General features: G+C 43.4%; 1 protein-coding gene across 2 annotated transcripts in view; it reads right to left on the bottom strand.

The window, feature by feature from the left end:
• LOC115144702 (EGF-like repeat and discoidin I-like domain-containing protein 3) overlaps positions 1-17,679 on the bottom strand; it is a 44,755-nt gene that overhangs the window by 24,412 nt on the left and 2,664 nt on the right. For both annotated transcript variants that reach the window (XM_029685729.2, XM_029685728.2), the window contains exons 2-3: positions 7,561-7,683; positions 6,823-6,954 (exon numbers count right to left, since the gene is read on the bottom strand). In XM_029685729.2, the coding sequence (XP_029541589.1) occupies positions 6,823-6,954; positions 7,561-7,683 (255 nt within the window). The remainder of the gene's footprint in view (positions 1-6,822; positions 6,955-7,560; positions 7,684-17,679) is intronic.

Genomic DNA, 17,679 nt, shown 5'->3' on the forward strand with positions numbered 1-17,679 from the left:
CAAAAATGCAAACACCCACAGACCTCCCCAGGGGGTGCAGAGCTTAATCTGTCCACTTTAGACTAGCCACATACTGTGTGTGTGGTTGAGGCACCTCCTAAAAACAACCAGAAATGAGTGAGTGGCAGGCATATATTCCCACTCTCTCACACACAAATCCAAACCTCTAATTAACGACACACACAATAATCTGTTGACAAACATCTCAAAATAACCAACACAGAATAAATCAGAGGCGATCACCAGTTTAACGTCTAAACTCGAGACCACTTCAGTCTCAGCTGCAGTCGTCTAATCTGATTTAGGTGCCGATACTAAAGTGAGTAAACAGCGTCAGACACGGCTTTCAGTCTTGGTCACTGCCTCCCCATTGAAGCTTTCAGGCCAATTTCACACGGCCGGTAGAAGTGCTTCGCGTCAGACCTGAGCGGAGGCTGTGACATTGTCAAGGCATTTCACTTCATTCACTTTTCTGCCTCCACTTCCCTCTTTACCCCGGCAACAGGGCAGCTGACGTCTTGGGAGTGCTGCGTTCGTGACCACTTTCCATTGGCTGGATGAGCATGAGAGAGTCCGGGATGCGTGTACGGTGGGGTTTGCCATGTGTGTATGCGTGTATACATGTGTGTACACAGAGCCTCGGTCGCCTTGTTCCCACGACACACTCGGACCCCAGCCTGCAGGAGCTGCCGAGGATGCGACTCACTCACTGCCCACACACACACTCTTTCTAGCACACAGACACACAAAACACCTTCCCCAATACACACACTAATTACTGAGCAATACAAAAAATGTAAATAAATAAAAAAAACAGGCATCCGGAGTTCGAAATGAGAAGTTTGGGGGCAGAGAAAGACAAGCCTAAGGAACCTCACATACATCTGCAGCCAAATGAATGATCTTTACAGTCCTCACAAAAACATTATTTAATTAGCGTAAAAAGCTAGCTGGCGCTTTAGCTTGTCTTTTCTGGGAGGTGGGTAATGTACTAAGGAGTCAGAGCTTGGTTAAGTACTCTTTTGTGGTGCACATAGATAAACATTGCTGTGAACTTTTAAATTATTTATAGGGGCATGAACATTTAGGAGTATGAATAGAATGTTGTCCCTGGCTGAAAAACGAAGAAGAAATCAGAACTGACAGTTTGAACTGCATATCGCCCAGTAGGCAGTACCACAGAAGATCCACTTTGGTGTGAGGAGCCAGGGGGAAAACTGATAAGTGTTGTTGACATGATGGGACTGTTTCTAGTTTCTGTGACACGCTGCTGTGGACGAATCTGCAGATAAAAGGGATAAACAGTGCAGACAACTGCAGTCCTCTCTGTGCGTGTCCCTCTGCCCAACGGGCAGCATCAGCTAGCAGAAGGACCGAACACGTAGGAGCAAAGCGCCTGGATCCAAACCGAGAACAATAGGGGAAAAGTACATTCCCTGCCTGAAGGGGACCATTTCATGGTTTGCACGTTTTGTCACAATGCCCATAGAACATTCCACTCAATGCTTTGTCAAATGTGCGCTGATGAAGATTCCATAAAAAGTGCATTACAGTGGCTTGGAAATAAAAGGACATTTATAAAATGGAGATAAATAATAAGCAGGAAAACCTTTTGGCATTATGTTGATGTCACCAGGTTGACTATATATGCAGTATAACGTTAGCTAGCTAAATAAGATCTGAGGGGAGACCATACTATAACGTTAGCTAGCTAAATAAGATCTGAGGGGAGACCATACTATAACGTTAGCCAACTGTGCTGGCTAATGACAACATTGCCGTCTGTCGAAAGTAAATTTGGCGACATGATTTTGATGGAAAACTTTTGGGCCCAAATATGGATGGCTGCGGCGCCTGTAGAACATTCATAAGGTCCCGTGTCACTCAGTTGATAGAGCATAGCACTTGCAGCGCCAGGGTTGTGGGTTCGATTCCCAGAGGGGACCAGTACAAAATAAGTATTACAATTCAAATGCATTTCCTCACTACTGTAAGTCGCTCTGGATAAGAGCATCTGCTAAATGAAGTAAATGTAAATAACAATGGCAATGACACGTAGCTACCAGAAACTACTGTAAACAGAGCAAGTGTGGCTACCAGAAACTACTGTACACAGAGCAAGTGTGGCTAGCAGAAACTACTGTACACAGAGCAAGTGTGGCTAGCAGAAACTACTGTACACAGAATGCTACCAGAATCTACTGTACACAGAATGCTAGCAGAAACTACTGTAAACAGAGCAAGTGTGGCTAGCAGAAACTACTGTAAACAGAGCAAGTGTGGCTAGCAGAAACTACTGTAAACAGAGCAAGTGTGGCTAGCAGAATCTACTGTACACAGAATGCTAGCAGAAACTACTGTAAACAGAGCAAGTGTGGCTAGCAGAAACTACTGTACACAGAATGCTAGCAGAAACTACTGTAAACAGAGCAAGTGTGGCTAGCAGAAACTACTGTAAACAGAGCAAGTGGGGCTAGCAGAAACTACTGTAAACAGAGCAAGTGGGGCTAGCAGAAACTACTGTAAACAGAGCAAGTGTGGCTAGCAGAAACTACTGTAAACAGAGCAGTGTGGCTACCAGAATCTACTGTACACAGAATGCTAGCAGAAATTACTGTAAATAGAGCATTTGAGTCACAGAAACGGGGGTGCAGAGCTTAACCGGTCCACTTCAGACTAGCCATATCCTGTGTGGTTGAGGCACCTCCTAAAATCAACCAGAAATCTGCCTGCCACTCACGGTTACACATATTATCTCACACAAACCCCTAATTACCGACAAGCCATGGATAGCTCAACACATTGCATCATTGTGTTTGTCATAATCAACCACTTTTTAATCTGTAGACCTAATCATGTTCACCATGCATAATTTAAAACATTTTACCTTGATTTGTTTTTTTAAGCCATACATTTGGGAAAGTACATGTATAAGATTCCTTCCAAACTAAATGAACTTTTCCCATATTTTTTGGTTGCTCCCTTTTTCTGTTACATAGCAGCACACAGTCACCACCTGTCTCTTATGTGCAGTGCTTTAGGCTGCTCGGGGGCCAAGCGTATGCTGCCAGCTGGAAGTTGAACCTTGCCATATCCGGAGAGACGCTCCCGTAAGGACAACAGCTGCTTGGGTTGAAAAACCCACTTACCGCCGCCTGGGCCCCCTCCCGCTGCCTGGGCCCCCTGCCGCCGCCTGGGCCCCCTGCCGCCGCCTGGGCATCAACACCATGCCAGAATAACAGTTTTTTCTGTATCAACACCATGTCAGAAGAACTGGTTTTCTTCAAATCAAACTTTATCACATGCGCAGAATACAAAAAGTGTAGACTTTACCGTGAAATGTTTACTTACAAGCCCTTAACCAACAGTGCAGTTCAAGAAGAGTTAAGAATATTTACCAAGTAGACAAATTAAAAGTAATAATAAAAAGTAACACAATAAGAATAACGAGGCTATATACAGGGGGCACCGGTACCGTGTCAGTGCGCGGGGGTACAGGTTAGTTGAGGTCATTTATACATGTAAGTGGGGGTGAAGTGACTGCGCATAGATAAACATTGAGTAGCAGCAGTGTACAAAGGGGGGGGTGTAAATTGTCCAGTGGAGATTTTATTAAATTGTTCAGCAGTCTTATGGCTTGGGGGTAGAAGCTGTTGAGGAGCCTTTTGGTCCTAGACTTGGGCGCTCGGGTACCGCTTGCCGTGCGGTAGCTGGGAAAAAACACCACCTATTATATAGGTCCTGGATGGCAGGAAGCTTGGCCCCAGTGATGTACTGGGCCGTTGGCACTACCCTCTGTAGCTCCTTAAGGTCTGTTGCTGAGCAGTTGCCATACCGGGTCAGGTTGCTCAATGGTGCAGCTGTAGAAACGTTTGAGGACCAGAGGACCCATGCCAAATCTTTTCAGTCTCCTGAGGGGGGAAAAGGTTTTGTCGTGCCCTTTTCACGACTGTCTTAGTGTGTTTGGACCATGTTAGTTCATTGGTGATGTGGACACCAAGACACTTGAAACTCTCGACCCGCTCCACTACAGCCCCGTTGATGTTAATGTGGGCCTGTTCGGTCCACCTTTTCCTGTAGTCCACGATCAGCGTGTCAAACGTGTAGTTGCCTACTCTTACCACCTGGGGGCGGCCCATCAGGATGTCCAGGATCCAGTTGCAGAGGGAGGTGTTCAGTCCCAGAGTCCTTAGCTTAGTGATGAGCTTCGTGTGCACTGTGGTGTTGAACACTGAGCTGTAGTCAATGAATAGCATTCTCACATAGGTGTTCCTTTTGTCCATGTGGGAAAGGGCAGTGTGAGGTGCGATTGCGTCATCTGTGGATCTGTTGGAGTGGTATGCGAATTGGAGTGGGTCTAGGGTGTCCGGGAGGATGCTGTTGATGTGACCCATGACCAGCCTTCCAAAGCACTTCATGGCTCCCGACGTGAGTGCTTTGGGGCAGTAGTCATTTAGGCAGGTTACCTTCGCTTCCTTGGGCACAGGGACAATGGTGGTCTGCTTGAAACATGTTGGTATTACAGAGTCGGTCAGGGAGTGGTTGGAAATGTCAGTGAAGACACTTGCCAGTTGGTCCACGAATGCTTTGAGTACACGTCCTGGTAATCCATCTGGCCCAGTGGACATAGAATGGCAACCCATAGGCCCTTTCTCTCTATATTCAGCTATTAATAGGCTACATTTGGTAAGTATGATATGTATTTAAAAGCTGTGTAATATAAGTTAGCAATGTAAGTCATTACTCTATTCTTTAGAATTACATTGTATTAATTGCATACATTTGTTTCTTGCTAGGATTTCTCAAAATAGGACACAGCCCCTTTAAGACAAATGTTCCAAAAGACAGACCGTCATGGCTACAGTAGGCTAGGGAAGACAAATGTTCCAAAAGACAGACCGTCATGGCTACAGTAGGCTAGGGAAGACAAATGTTCCAAAAGACAGACCGTCATGGCTACAGTAGGCTAGGGAAGACAAATGTTCCAAAAGACAGACCGTCATGGCTACAGTAGGCTAGGGAAGACAAATGTTCCAAAAGACAGACCGTCATGGCTACAGTAGGCTAGGGAAGACAAATGTTCCAAAAGACAGACCGTCATGGCTACAGTAGGCTAGGGAAGACAAATGTTCCAAAAGACAGACCGTCATGGCTACAGTAGGCTAGGGAAGACAAATGTTCCAAAAGACAGACCGTCATGGCTACAGTAGGCTAGGGAAGACAAATGCTAGGTGTCTTTTTGTAGCCATCTTTTAGCAGACTATCAACAGTAGCCAGGATATTGCTAGTATTTTCACTATTGAAGGTTCACTTTTGTATATCACTTTCCTGAAAAAGAAAATAGTAGATTGATGGGCACTTCTTTTTGCTTTGGACAGCTCGCGTGTGCTGTGTGAAGGCATCAACTCATGTTGGCTACTGCTGCAGAAGTTATGACTTGCAGGAGCGTGGTGGTGTTTGAACGGCCAATCATATTGCTCAAATACAAGTAGCATGACTTTTCCGCGTGTATTCTTCAATGGTAGACCGCGACAGAGCAGGTAAATGTTGACCTGAAACGCAAAAAAATGCACTGAAAAGTGACTGGCCCGGTCGGCCAATGAGATCCACTAGTTCTTGTGACTGCACCAAGTTTGAGTGTGTTGACGTGTCAGTTTTAAATCCCACTTTTTAAATCAAAGTTTGATATGTTTCAAATTGGATTGTATATCACTATGGATAACCCACCATTCTGCCTAGAATACATGACAACATTGGATTGTATATCACTACGGATAACCCACCATTCTGCCTAGAATACATGACAACATTGGATTGTATATCACTACGGATAACCCACCATTCTGCCTAGAATACATGACAACATTGGATTGTATATCACTACGGATAACCCACCATTCTGCCTAGAATACATGACAACATTGGATTGTATATCACTACGGATAACCCACCATTCTGCCTAGAATACATGACAACATTGGATTGTATATCACTACGGATAACCCACCATTCTGCCTAGAATACATGACAACATTGGATTGTATATCACTACGGATAACCCACCATTCTGCCTAGAATACATGACAACATTGGATTGTATATCACTACGGATAACCCACCATTCTGCCTAGAATACATGACAACATTGGATTGTATATCACTACGGATAACCCACCATTCTGCCTAGAATACATGACAACATTGGATTGTATATCACTATGGATAACCCACCATTCTGCCTAGAATACATGACAACATTGGATTGTATATCAATATGGATAACCCACCATTCTGCCTAGAATACATGACAACATTGGACTGTATATCACTATGGATAACCCACCATTCTGCCTAGAATACATGACAACATTGGATTGTATATCACTATGGATAACCCACCATTCTGCCTAGAATACATGACAACATTGCATCCTCATGCAAAGTTAATCAATTCAACCATTGGCAGCCATATGCTTCCATACTCAACAGCTTGGCCAATAGATTCTATTTGAATGTAAACGTTGAGCGACTCTTGCTGCCCTGGCAGAGGACTCTTGCTGCCCTGGCAGAGGACTCTTGCTGCCCTGGCAGAGGACTCTTGCTGCCCTGGCAGAGGACTCTTGCTGCCCTGGCAGAGGACTCTTGCTGCCCTGGCAGAGGACTCTTGCTGCCCTGGCAGAGGACTCTTGCTGCCCTGGCAGAGGACTCTTGCTGCCCTGGCAGAGGACTCTTGCTGCCCTGGCAGAGGACTCTTGCTGCCCTGGCAGAGGACTCTTGCTGCCCTGGCAGAGGACTCTTGCTGCCCTGGCAGAGGACTCTTACTGTTCTGGCAGTGGACTCCATCAAATCCATCCTGGCACTTGCAGATGTACTCGCTGAAGACGTCCCCTCTGCGTTTCTGGCCAGTCACGTCGCAGAAGGCATCGTTCTTGCAGGGGTTTGGGTTGCAGGGCCCTGGGAAGCAAATAGAACTCATTATTAACTCTCATTGTACCAGGTAGGTGGGACCGCGATCACGTTCTCTTTCTACAGCAACGACTTGGGTCAAAGAGAGGCAAGGGAGGAGAATAGGGAAGAATAGCATTAGGGCAATACCTTGTAGTACAGAGACAGCCTCTCAGAAGCTTCCTCTAACACTGCCCATGTACCATCTGTCGGAGTAACACCTTAAAATGAACCCTCGACACACCCATAGTGCTTCAGAAAGACTTGCTATAGGCCTTCATAACAGCTTGGGACTCCTTATAACTGGCCTACAAATAACTTTACAATTTAATAACTATACATGATACTAATTAAAATACCTAGCTATAATGGGACGGCAGGCAGCCTAGTGCTTAGAGCATTGGTCAAGTAATCGAAAGGTTGCTGGATCGAATCCCCGAGCAGACAAGGTAAAAATCTGTCATTCTGCCCCTGAACAAGGCAATTAACCCACTGTTCCCCGGTAGGCAATCATTGTAAATATGAATGTTGTTAACTGACTTGCCTAGTTAAATTTTAAAAAATACATTTTTAAAATGATGCTTTTGTGCAGATAGATTGCTCCGTTGTCCTTACCAGTCTCGGTGTCATTGCACGTGTCCCCAGTATAGCCATCGGGGCAGATACAGATGAAGGAGGATCTGGGGCCAGTCACACAGCTCCCCCCATTACTGCAGACATTTATCTCACAGTAGTCACCTGGGAGAGAGAAACAGTGACCAATATTTAACCAGGAAGCCTAAGTCAGAAGACCCTCTTTCCAAAACAAAGGTTAAAAAGGAAATTGGTTATTCAACAATGTATTCAATCGTTTACTCCGTAGTGGCACACAGATCAGCATTGACACAATGTTTTGTTGCCTTGTAATTCCTACAAAGAGGCCTGGCATTTCCTGCTGACTCAGTAATAGAGTTAACAACACACTGACACCTACCACACTGTCTACTCCTATTAGGCCAGTGGACTTGATTTGGACAGGTCAAGAGATGACACAGCACTGACTGTCATGAGTGGCTTGTCTGATTGCGCTAGTCTGCTGACACAGCGTTTCAAGACACACAGATACTGGAGGTTTCCAGTCACTAATGCGTCTGGCTCCGGCCTGGTCAGTCCACAGTGTTTCAAGCTTTTGGCATGAGGTTCACGGGGGGAATTAAGACCGTGCCTCCCAATAATCTCTACTTTCTCCTGAAGTGTGCACTTGTACACTCCTCCCCCCACAGAAACCATTGGATTGGTGTAGACATGGTGGAAACTCCCTATAGCCTATATTTCTTACAAGAGGAAAAACAATGCCACTAGGGGAAAAGGAAGCTATGTGGGGGAATTTGTACTTAATGCTGATGTTAGATTAGACTGGAGAAAGTCTAAATTTAGAACGAACTGACAAGTGGAAGAGTTTTTTGTGAAGGAAGTGGGGAATAATAGCTGTGAGCTGCCAACTGATCGCTGTAGACTATGTGAACCGATTGCTTTGAATTGGGGGGTCTGCGGACCCCACAAGACCATGGTGAAAAATGATGGCACGTTGGTGAGACTCAAAGCGTTCCGTCTCAGTGTCTCCCCTCCTTCTCCTACTCTGGCATCCAAACACACCACAACCTCTGGGCAAGTTTATCCAGGGTGAACATGGCTCTAACCTGTGCCAGTGGAGCTTGCGTCTTCATATCCTGTTTTGAGAACAGACTATATAAAAAGGTGGTTTCAGTACAGTTCCCTCGAGCCAATCACAGATTAGAAGTGTTTGATTTCGATCGGATAAAAGAAAACCTGCCACCTAATTGCCTTCCCCAAACCAACCAATTTAAATCGGAATTCTTCAAGGAAGGAAGGATGCCTTTTCAACGTAATCAAAGACCATCCAATGATTGACATACATACATACATACATACATACATACACATGTATTTGGAGAGTTTCTCCCATTCTTCTCTGCAGATCCTCAAGCTGTCAGGTTGGATGGGGAGCGTCGCTGCACAGCTATTTTCAGGTCTCTCCAGAGATGTTTGATCAGCTTCAAGTCTGGCCTCTGGCTGAGCCACTCAAGGACATTCAGAGACTTGTCCCGAAGCCACTCGTGCGTTGGCTTGATTGTGTGCTTAGGGTTGTTGTCCTATTGGAAGTTGAATTTTCACCACAGTTTGAGGTACTGAACACTCTGGAGAAAAATCTTCTTTCTAATGGTCTGAGTCCTTTAGGTGCCTTTTGACAAACTTCCAAGTAGGCGGTCATGTGCCTTTAACTGAGGAGTGGCTTCCGTCTGGCCACTCTACCATAAAGGCCTGATTGGTGGAGTGCTGCAGAGATGGGAGAACCTTCCAGAAGGGCATCCATCTCCACAGAGGAACTCTGGGGCTCTGTCAGTGACCATCGGGTTCTTGGTCACCTCCCTGACCAAGGCCCTTCTCCCCTGATTGCTCAGTTTGGCCAGCTCTAGGAAGAGTCTTGGTGGTTCCAAACATCTTCCATTTCCAAATGATGGAGGCCACTGTGTTTTTGGGGATCTTCAAAGCTGCAGAAATGTTTTGGTGCCCTTCCCCAAATCTGTGCCTTGACACAATCCTGTCTCTGAGCTCTATGTGGACAATTCCTTTCACCCCATGGCTTTGTCTGCACTGTCAACTGTGTGACCTTATATAGACAGGTGTGTGCATTTCCAAATCATGTCCAATCTATTTAAATTACCACAGGTGGACTCCAATCAAGTTTTAGAAACATTTCAAGGATGATCAATGGAAACAGGATGCACCTGAGCTCAATTTCGAGTCTCATAGCAAAAGGTCTGAATCCTTATAAAAATAAAATGCATTATTTACATATTTAATAAATTAGCAAATATTTCTATAAACCTGTTTTCACTTTGTCAATATAGAGTATTGTGTGTACATTGCTGAGAATTGTTTATATATATTTTTTTAATCAATTTTATAATAAGGCTGTAACATAACATGTGTAGAAAGTCTAGGGGTCTGGAAACTTTCTGAAGTCACATCATTGGGGCCATCGTTCAAGACCTTTTGGTCTTCCTTGTCAGATCTTCATTTTTAAGAGGGAATTTACACAGGACATCATCTTTTTCACAACATAGCCTTTCGCTATTTGGCAATAACCTGCTAATAGAAATATAGATACAGAATAGATGTGCACCTGTGCATGATCCATTTCACCAACATCCTGTTATGCGGTGTATCCCAAAACCGAGTCATCAGCATGTCTTTCCCAGGGGTAGCAAGTGTTTTAGTAGTGTCACGGCCTTGTTGAGAGCGGATATATATATATATCAGGGTATTAGTTTTGATAAAACATAAAAATATTTTTGCACTGATTGGCTGTACTTGTACCAAAATTGTTTCCTTCATAGCTTGTTAGTAATCTTTTCAAAACAGGAAGCCAATGCGTTTTCAGCCCTTTTATTTCCATGACTGATCAAAACTTGTTTTAATCGTGGCTCTCTTGTCCCTCTGCAGCAGACATATGGTGAGCAATATGTTTGGAACATCAAATCGCAATACACATAAAATATTAAAACTCGGCACCTAAGTATTGTGGTATTACTGTAGCGTGACATCCGTGGCAATTCCCAGCCCTACTTCCTACTACGCAGCAGACAGCTCCTTTCGAAAAACATTGAGTGCCAAGCAAAATGTAGCCCATGTTGAAAGAATGACCGTCAGAAGAATGACCTAACTCATTAGGGCACACCGAAGCAAAATGTTTTGCAATGAAAACAAAATGGAGTTTCCAAGTTCTCTTCCATTTCATGCCTTGCTGAACACAGCCCTGGTCTTCGAAACTGAAATGTGGATCATGTGCTACTTACTGGGTTTCTGTGAGTAAATTCAATTAGAGACATTTGTCAAGGTGGTTGCAGCTTTAAAACGGTGGTCTAACCACCACGACTCCCTAGAAATGGCCTAAATAAACACACTGGGACATAAAATAGCTACTTAACTCATTTTCTTCTCCAATTAAAAACAGCTCATTCAGTATTGCTGTTCTGCAGAAGCAACATCAAGTGATCATAGGGAAGTGGTTTATTAACTTCTATGTTGTCAACACATTTCAGTGATAACCTGTGGCTTTCCTTATAGCCAAAGTTTCACTTTCATTTATTGAGAAATCATTTCGCTTCCACAAAGTTCCTTCCTTTACATTTAAAATAAAATCCATCTGTTGATAAAACAAAACTAAGTGGTGCACTCATTTGTGTCTATTCAAAAAGTATTCAAGATTTATTTAACCTTTATTTAGGCATGGGGAGTCCAGCCACAGCAATTCATCATCTTTCTCTCCTCAGTAATGAATAGGAATGGAGAAGGAGTTTAGACAGGGTGGAGTTTAGACAGGGATTTTCTGACTCATCGACAGTTGGTCATGGAATTGGAATTTCCGTATACTTCCTGAATGGACAAGAAATTAAATTGGCCCCAACTCATGGGGAGGCATCGGGAGTCGAACATCTTTCATTCATCATCTTTCTATCCTCAGTAATAAATGGGAATGGAGACCGAGCATAGGTTAGAAATACTTTGCTGACTCATTGGCAGCAATGGAGGGTATCGACATGTTTGATCAGCTGATCGATCTGGTTGATTAGTCGTCTCTCTCTCAACAGCTGAAATTTGAGTCAAGTGTTAAGTCTGAGGAGACTGTAGGCTAGAGACACTTGTATCACCCTCACCGATTAATATTCAGTCTCTGTGAGAGAATATAAAAAGGAGGTCAATGATTAAGAGTTAATAGCAGTTGAATTAAACATGCCCTGATAAGTGTCTACAGTGGCGGTTTTAAGTGTTGACCTCTGCTCACATTAACAACAGGATCCCACCACACCAGGACCCCACTACTACCACTAAATGTAACTAGTGTGTACTTGATATACTCTGAGTGGACAAAACATTAAGAATGTCTGACCAGGTGAATTCAAGTGAAAGCTATGATCTCTTTTTGATGTCACCTGTTAAATCCACTTCAATCAGTGTAGATGAAGGAGGAGGAGACAGGTAAAAGAAGGATTTTTAAGCATTGAGACAATTGAGACATGGATTGTGTATGTGTGCCATTCAGAGGGTGAATGGCCAAGACTAAACATTGAAGAGGGTATGTTCGTAAGCTCCAAGCTTTGTTTCAAGAACTGCAATGCTGAAAGGTTTTTCCACACACACAAGTTTCCCGTGTGTATCAAGAAATGGTCCACCAACCAAAGGACATCCAACTGTGGGAGTCAACATGGGCCAGCATCCCTGTGGAACGCTTTCGACACCTGGTAGAGTCCATGCCCCGATGAATTGAAGCTGTTCCGAGGGCAAAAGGCAGGGTGCAACTCAACATTGCCAAGGTGTTCCTAATGTTTAGTATACTGGTGTATGAGAAGGCATGTCCCCTCATTATACGCCAGTCATTCAGCTCAGTGTGGCAGCCAGGGTTGACAGGCCCACATGGCAGTTTGTTACTGTTATTGTAAAACTCTAGTGAGTAACGGCCCGAGGGGGCATGTGGTATATGGCCAATATAACACGGCTAAGTTCTTAAGCCCGACGCAACACGGAGTGCCTGGATATACAACCCTTAGCCGTGGTATATTGGCCATATACACACAAAAACACAAAAACACAGAGGTGCCTTGTTGCTATTATAAACTAGTTACCAACGTAATTAGAGCAGCATAAATAAATATTTTGTCATACCCGTGGTATACGGTCTGATATTCCATGGCTGTCAGCGAATCAGCTTTCAGGGCTCGAAGCACTCAGTTTATAATTATAAATAATATAATCTTTGAGAACTAACAATCACCAAAATAAAATACAGTCTGGGAGAATTGAAATATCCAAAAACAATGAATATAGCCACATTCATTTTGTTCTTATGTTTCAGCAAAATAACATGTCAAAATGCATAAATTCGCAGGAAATGACCTTTAAAACTGCAAATTTAAAACTGCAGAATATGTAGGATCGCATTAAATTGGCTTAAAAATACAAACGGTTCTCTACCACCAAGATCGGGGCCTCAAACTCTCTAAAATGTTGCCGTGCCAACAAACTGACCGCGGTCATTACCATGCACCCTGCCACCATCTAAGCCCCTTCTTGATCCAAAAAGAAAACCTGCCTTTCCCATGTCCCTGCGGGTCCAAATACCACAGAAAGGCTTCAGCCACATGACTCACCATCTAATCAGGAGGTCTACAGACAGACAGAGAGATTGGATTAGAGTTAGGACACAAGTTGACCATGTAAGTAAACGCCTCCTCCGTTGTAGTCGGAGGAAATACATTTCCCAACTGAGGTTTTGGGATTAAGAGGTCCAGGAAATGAGGAGTCACCCAACAGGCACGCACCGACAAGGGTGACCAACAGGCGCCGACAACGGTGAATGTTGAGTAAGGGTGCCCACCTAATTACACATCTAGAAGTAGGCCTAGGCTACCTGGCCTATGCACATGTCTATGTCTATAAATGTGCCAATTTCGGGATGTCTGATAGTATTTCTGATTGTCCACCACTAATGAGCTGTGGAGCTTCTCAAAGTCATTTTTCTTCACCTCAAACAGCAAGTAACAAAGTCTGTTCGAATAATATTTCCTCAATGTATTGGACAAATATTTGTAATGAGTCATTAATAACCGATTATGTTTTCACATTTACATTTGATTAATTTAGCAGAAGTTCTTATCCAGAGTGACTTAATTAACAGGGGCAATTTAGGGTTAAGTGCTTTGCTCAAGGGCACAGAAATTTTTTTTCACCTTGTCAGCTCGGGGATTCGAACCAGTGACCTTTTAGTAACTGGCCTAAAGCTCTTAACCGCTAAGCTACCTGCCGGCCCTACTTCTTATCGCTTGCACAGGTAACCTACAGCTGTGTCTGTCCCGAGTTCACTGGAGCAAGTAACCTACAGGTGTGTCTGTCCCGAGTTCACTGGAGCAAGTAACTGTGTGCCCAGAATATTTTATAGAATGTTGCAAGTTTGCTAGCGGGAGCTTCTACTGGACACAGTTGATCGTTTACAGACAGGCCATCATAGCCAATGTGATTTGTAGGATATTTGTCACATGTAGAGCACCAGCCAAAGTCTAATGACTTAGTGCCATAGGCACCAAATGGGAACCGGGGGGGGGGTCGATATTCATTAAGCACCAAAGAAGAAGAAAGCACAATGAAACGAAGGGAATATACCTGAACTTAGGCTACAGTAGCTTCTATGAGTTTCATGCAATACACTAGTATATTATCATTTTAACTAGGCAAGTCCATTAAGTACACATTCTTACTTACAATGATGGCGTACCGGGGATCAGTGGGTTAACTGCCTTCTTTGGCTGAACAGATTTACCTTGTCAGCTCGGAGATTCAATTAACAACCTGTCGGTCTCTGCATGACTACCATTTTTCTGTGTTACACTTCAGGTGGTGTATAACAAGCAGAAACTTATCTTGCAAAAACATCTCAACTGTGGAAGGTTTTAAATCAAGTGAGCCTCATTGGTGGCCACAAAATAACACTGCGAAGTTTGAATGGAGTTTGGCTACATCATGGGATGGCGTTTAAAATATTTAACACAGCAGATTGGAATGTGGGACGAGCGACAATGATTGAAGCCCGAATTAGAATGTTCCATACTGCGATGAAAGATTCATTAGCCGGTCGTTATTCAAAATTAATATGAGACCCAATCGGTTGACATTAAAAGTAAAGTCGTCAGAACAAAATGAGACAGGTCCCCAAAGGCTGGACCATACTGTGGCACTGCAGATGGCAAGGGCTATGGCAGGCAGCAGCCTTTTGAATGGTTCATAGGACAAACACACACTAGAAATCCAGCAATTGGCCCTGCAGTCCAGCTATATTTAGCCTCGTGTCTCTCTCAGCTGACTGGAGTGGTCTTGTTGTGAGAAGACCTACGCCTCAGCATGACACAAAACATGGCTTTGCACTTCCCTCTCCACAAGTCTGAAGACATGGGACCAGTGACCCTGATTCCTACCATGGAACCAACCCAAAGTATACTCACTCTGATATTGTCCTTTGCAGCAACTATTGTAGATGCATAACCAGGCCAGCCCAGTAAAGCTCAGCTCCTGTCAAATCAGGCACTGAATCTTACACTGAGCCTTCCCAGTCAAAGCTTCCTATAACAAACTCCCTGCCTTCATTCCCAGACCCTTCAGTTCTTCCCTGGTCTTGAAGTCATTTTATATGACACTGCTGGGGCAGGATGAAGACCAAAACAGTGGCCTTTCCTTGGCTCCCTGGTGCAGCAGGGCTGCTGGTGGTTCAGTAACATGGAAAGGGTTCAGTAAGGAAAGTGTAGGGACAGGTATAGTGCCTTCAGAAATATTCACACCGCTCGACTTTTTCCACATATTGTTACAGGCTGACTTTATTTTTTTAATATACTGGCCTACCCACAATACCCCATAATGTCGAGGTGGAATTATGTTTTTAGAAATGTTTACAATTTAATTAAAAATTAAAAGCTGAAATAAGTCAATAAGTATTCAAACCCTTTGTTATGGTAAGCATAAATAAGTTCAGGAGTAAAAATTATCTTAACAAGTTGTATGGACTCACTGTGTGCAATAATAGTGTCTACCTCATCTCTGTACCCCACACATACAAGTGTCTGTAAGGGCTCTCAGTCAAGCAGTGAATTTCAAAACACAGATTTAACTACAAAGACCAGAGAGGTTTTCCAATGCCTCGCAAAGAAGGGCACCTATCGGTGGATGGGTAAAGATAAACAACACTGAAGAAGCCTTTTAGCATGGTGAAGTTATTCATTACGCTTTGGATGGTGTATGAATACCCCCCGTCACTACAACAATGCAGGCGTCCTTCCTAATTCAGTTGCCGGGGAGGAAGGAAACCGCTCAGGGATTTCACCATGAAGCCAATGGTGACTTTAAAACAGTTAGTTTAATGGCTGTGATAGGAGAACTGAGGATGGAACAACAACATTGTAGTTACTCCACAATACCAACCTAAATGAAAGTGAAAAGGAGGAAGTCTGTACAGAATGCAAAAATTCCAAAACATGCATCCTGTTTGCCATAAGCCACTGAAGTAATGCTTCAAAAAAATGTGACAAAGCAATTCACTCTTTGTCCTGAATACAAAGTATTGTATGTTTGGGGCAAATCCAACTGAGTACCACTCTCCATGTTTTCAAGCATAATGGTGGATGCATCATGTTATGGGTATGCTTGTAATCGTTAAGGACTGGGGAGTTTTTCCAGGATGAAAAAAAAAAAAAAAAGCTAAGCACTGGCAAAATCCAGGAGCAAAAGCTGGTTCCACCAGACAAGATGAATTCACCTTTCAGCAGGACAATAACCTAAAACAAGGCCAAATCTACACTGGAGTTGATTACTAAGAATACATTGAATGTTCCAGATTGGCAGAGTTAGATTTGCAAGTAGATTGATGTCAAAACTATGGCAGGAACTGAAAATTGTAGTCTAGCAATGATCAACAACCAGAGCTGGAAGAACTTAGAAAATAATAAATGGGAAAATGTTGCACAATCCAGGTGTGGAAAGCTCTTAAAGACTTACCCAGAAACACTCACTGCTGCTCTTAAAGACTTACCCAGAAACACTCACTGCTGCTCTTAAAGACTTACCCAAAAACACTCACTGCTGCACTTATGTAAATTCCATTTCTGTATTTCATTTTCAATAAATGTGCAATAATGGAATTGATTTTGAATTCAGGCTGTAACACAATACAATGTGGAATAGGCCAAAGGGTATGATGAATACTTTCTGCATGGCTTGGAGTGGTCATTTGTGGCAGGAAGTTCCCAGATTTTTGGCTGAACTCTGAAGTCTGCATCTGCCGGCAACATCCAGAGAAGTGACTCAATGTTTGGGTTTCTGCAGCCGCCACACCTATTTACCATGGCGTCTAATGCCCTTGAGAAGAGAATTGAGTGACTGTATTTTAGGGCAGGGACTTTCTCCTTTAAAGCTGCAATCCGTAGCGGTGAAACTGCCACGTCCGTTTGCGATATTACAAAGACATTACTTCACACAACTAACAGTTTTTTTCCCCCATCATTGAATGCACAAGAACACAGCAGAGTACTATGATTTTAAAAAATAAAATTACAACGATGCTGGATGCTCATTTCCTCTAAACAAAAACAAATGCGCATGGGGGCGGCCATTGTTTTGCGGATTTCACAAAATTATACAGTCTATACAAACGTGTGTAGCATTAAACCAGAGCTTAAATTAAAATCTGAGAAAAGCAAACCCAATGTGTGACCCGTTTCAAGGATCTTGGTGAATGTCACACATCACTACTTCACAGGAGACATTTGAATGTTTTTTAATCAAAATGTGTTTTTGGCAGAAATGCGTTCTGGAACATGTGAACTTTAATGTGGCTTAATAACAAACATGTATGCCATCTGTAAATACAAATAAAAGCATTATTTAACTACAAGCCTAATTGGTTTAGCCACAAAAAACAGGAACCTTCCCACTAGCCATGATTAGCTGAGATAATGAATGGGCTGGACATGCTGAGAGAGGAGTTCGGATTGGTCTGCCATGTAGCACGCTTCTGTTTATAACATGAGCTGCTCAGTATGTGTAGATAATCCTTGCTACCGCTGCTTTTTTGAAAGATAACGTTAGCCATGGAGATATGCAAAAGTGTTGCTACTGCTCTCAACATTGCTG

Source organism: Oncorhynchus nerka, linkage group LG17, assembly GCF_034236695.1.
Source record: "Oncorhynchus nerka isolate Pitt River linkage group LG17, Oner_Uvic_2.0, whole genome shotgun sequence".
Lineage (NCBI taxonomy): Eukaryota > Metazoa > Chordata > Actinopteri > Salmoniformes > Salmonidae > Oncorhynchus > Oncorhynchus nerka.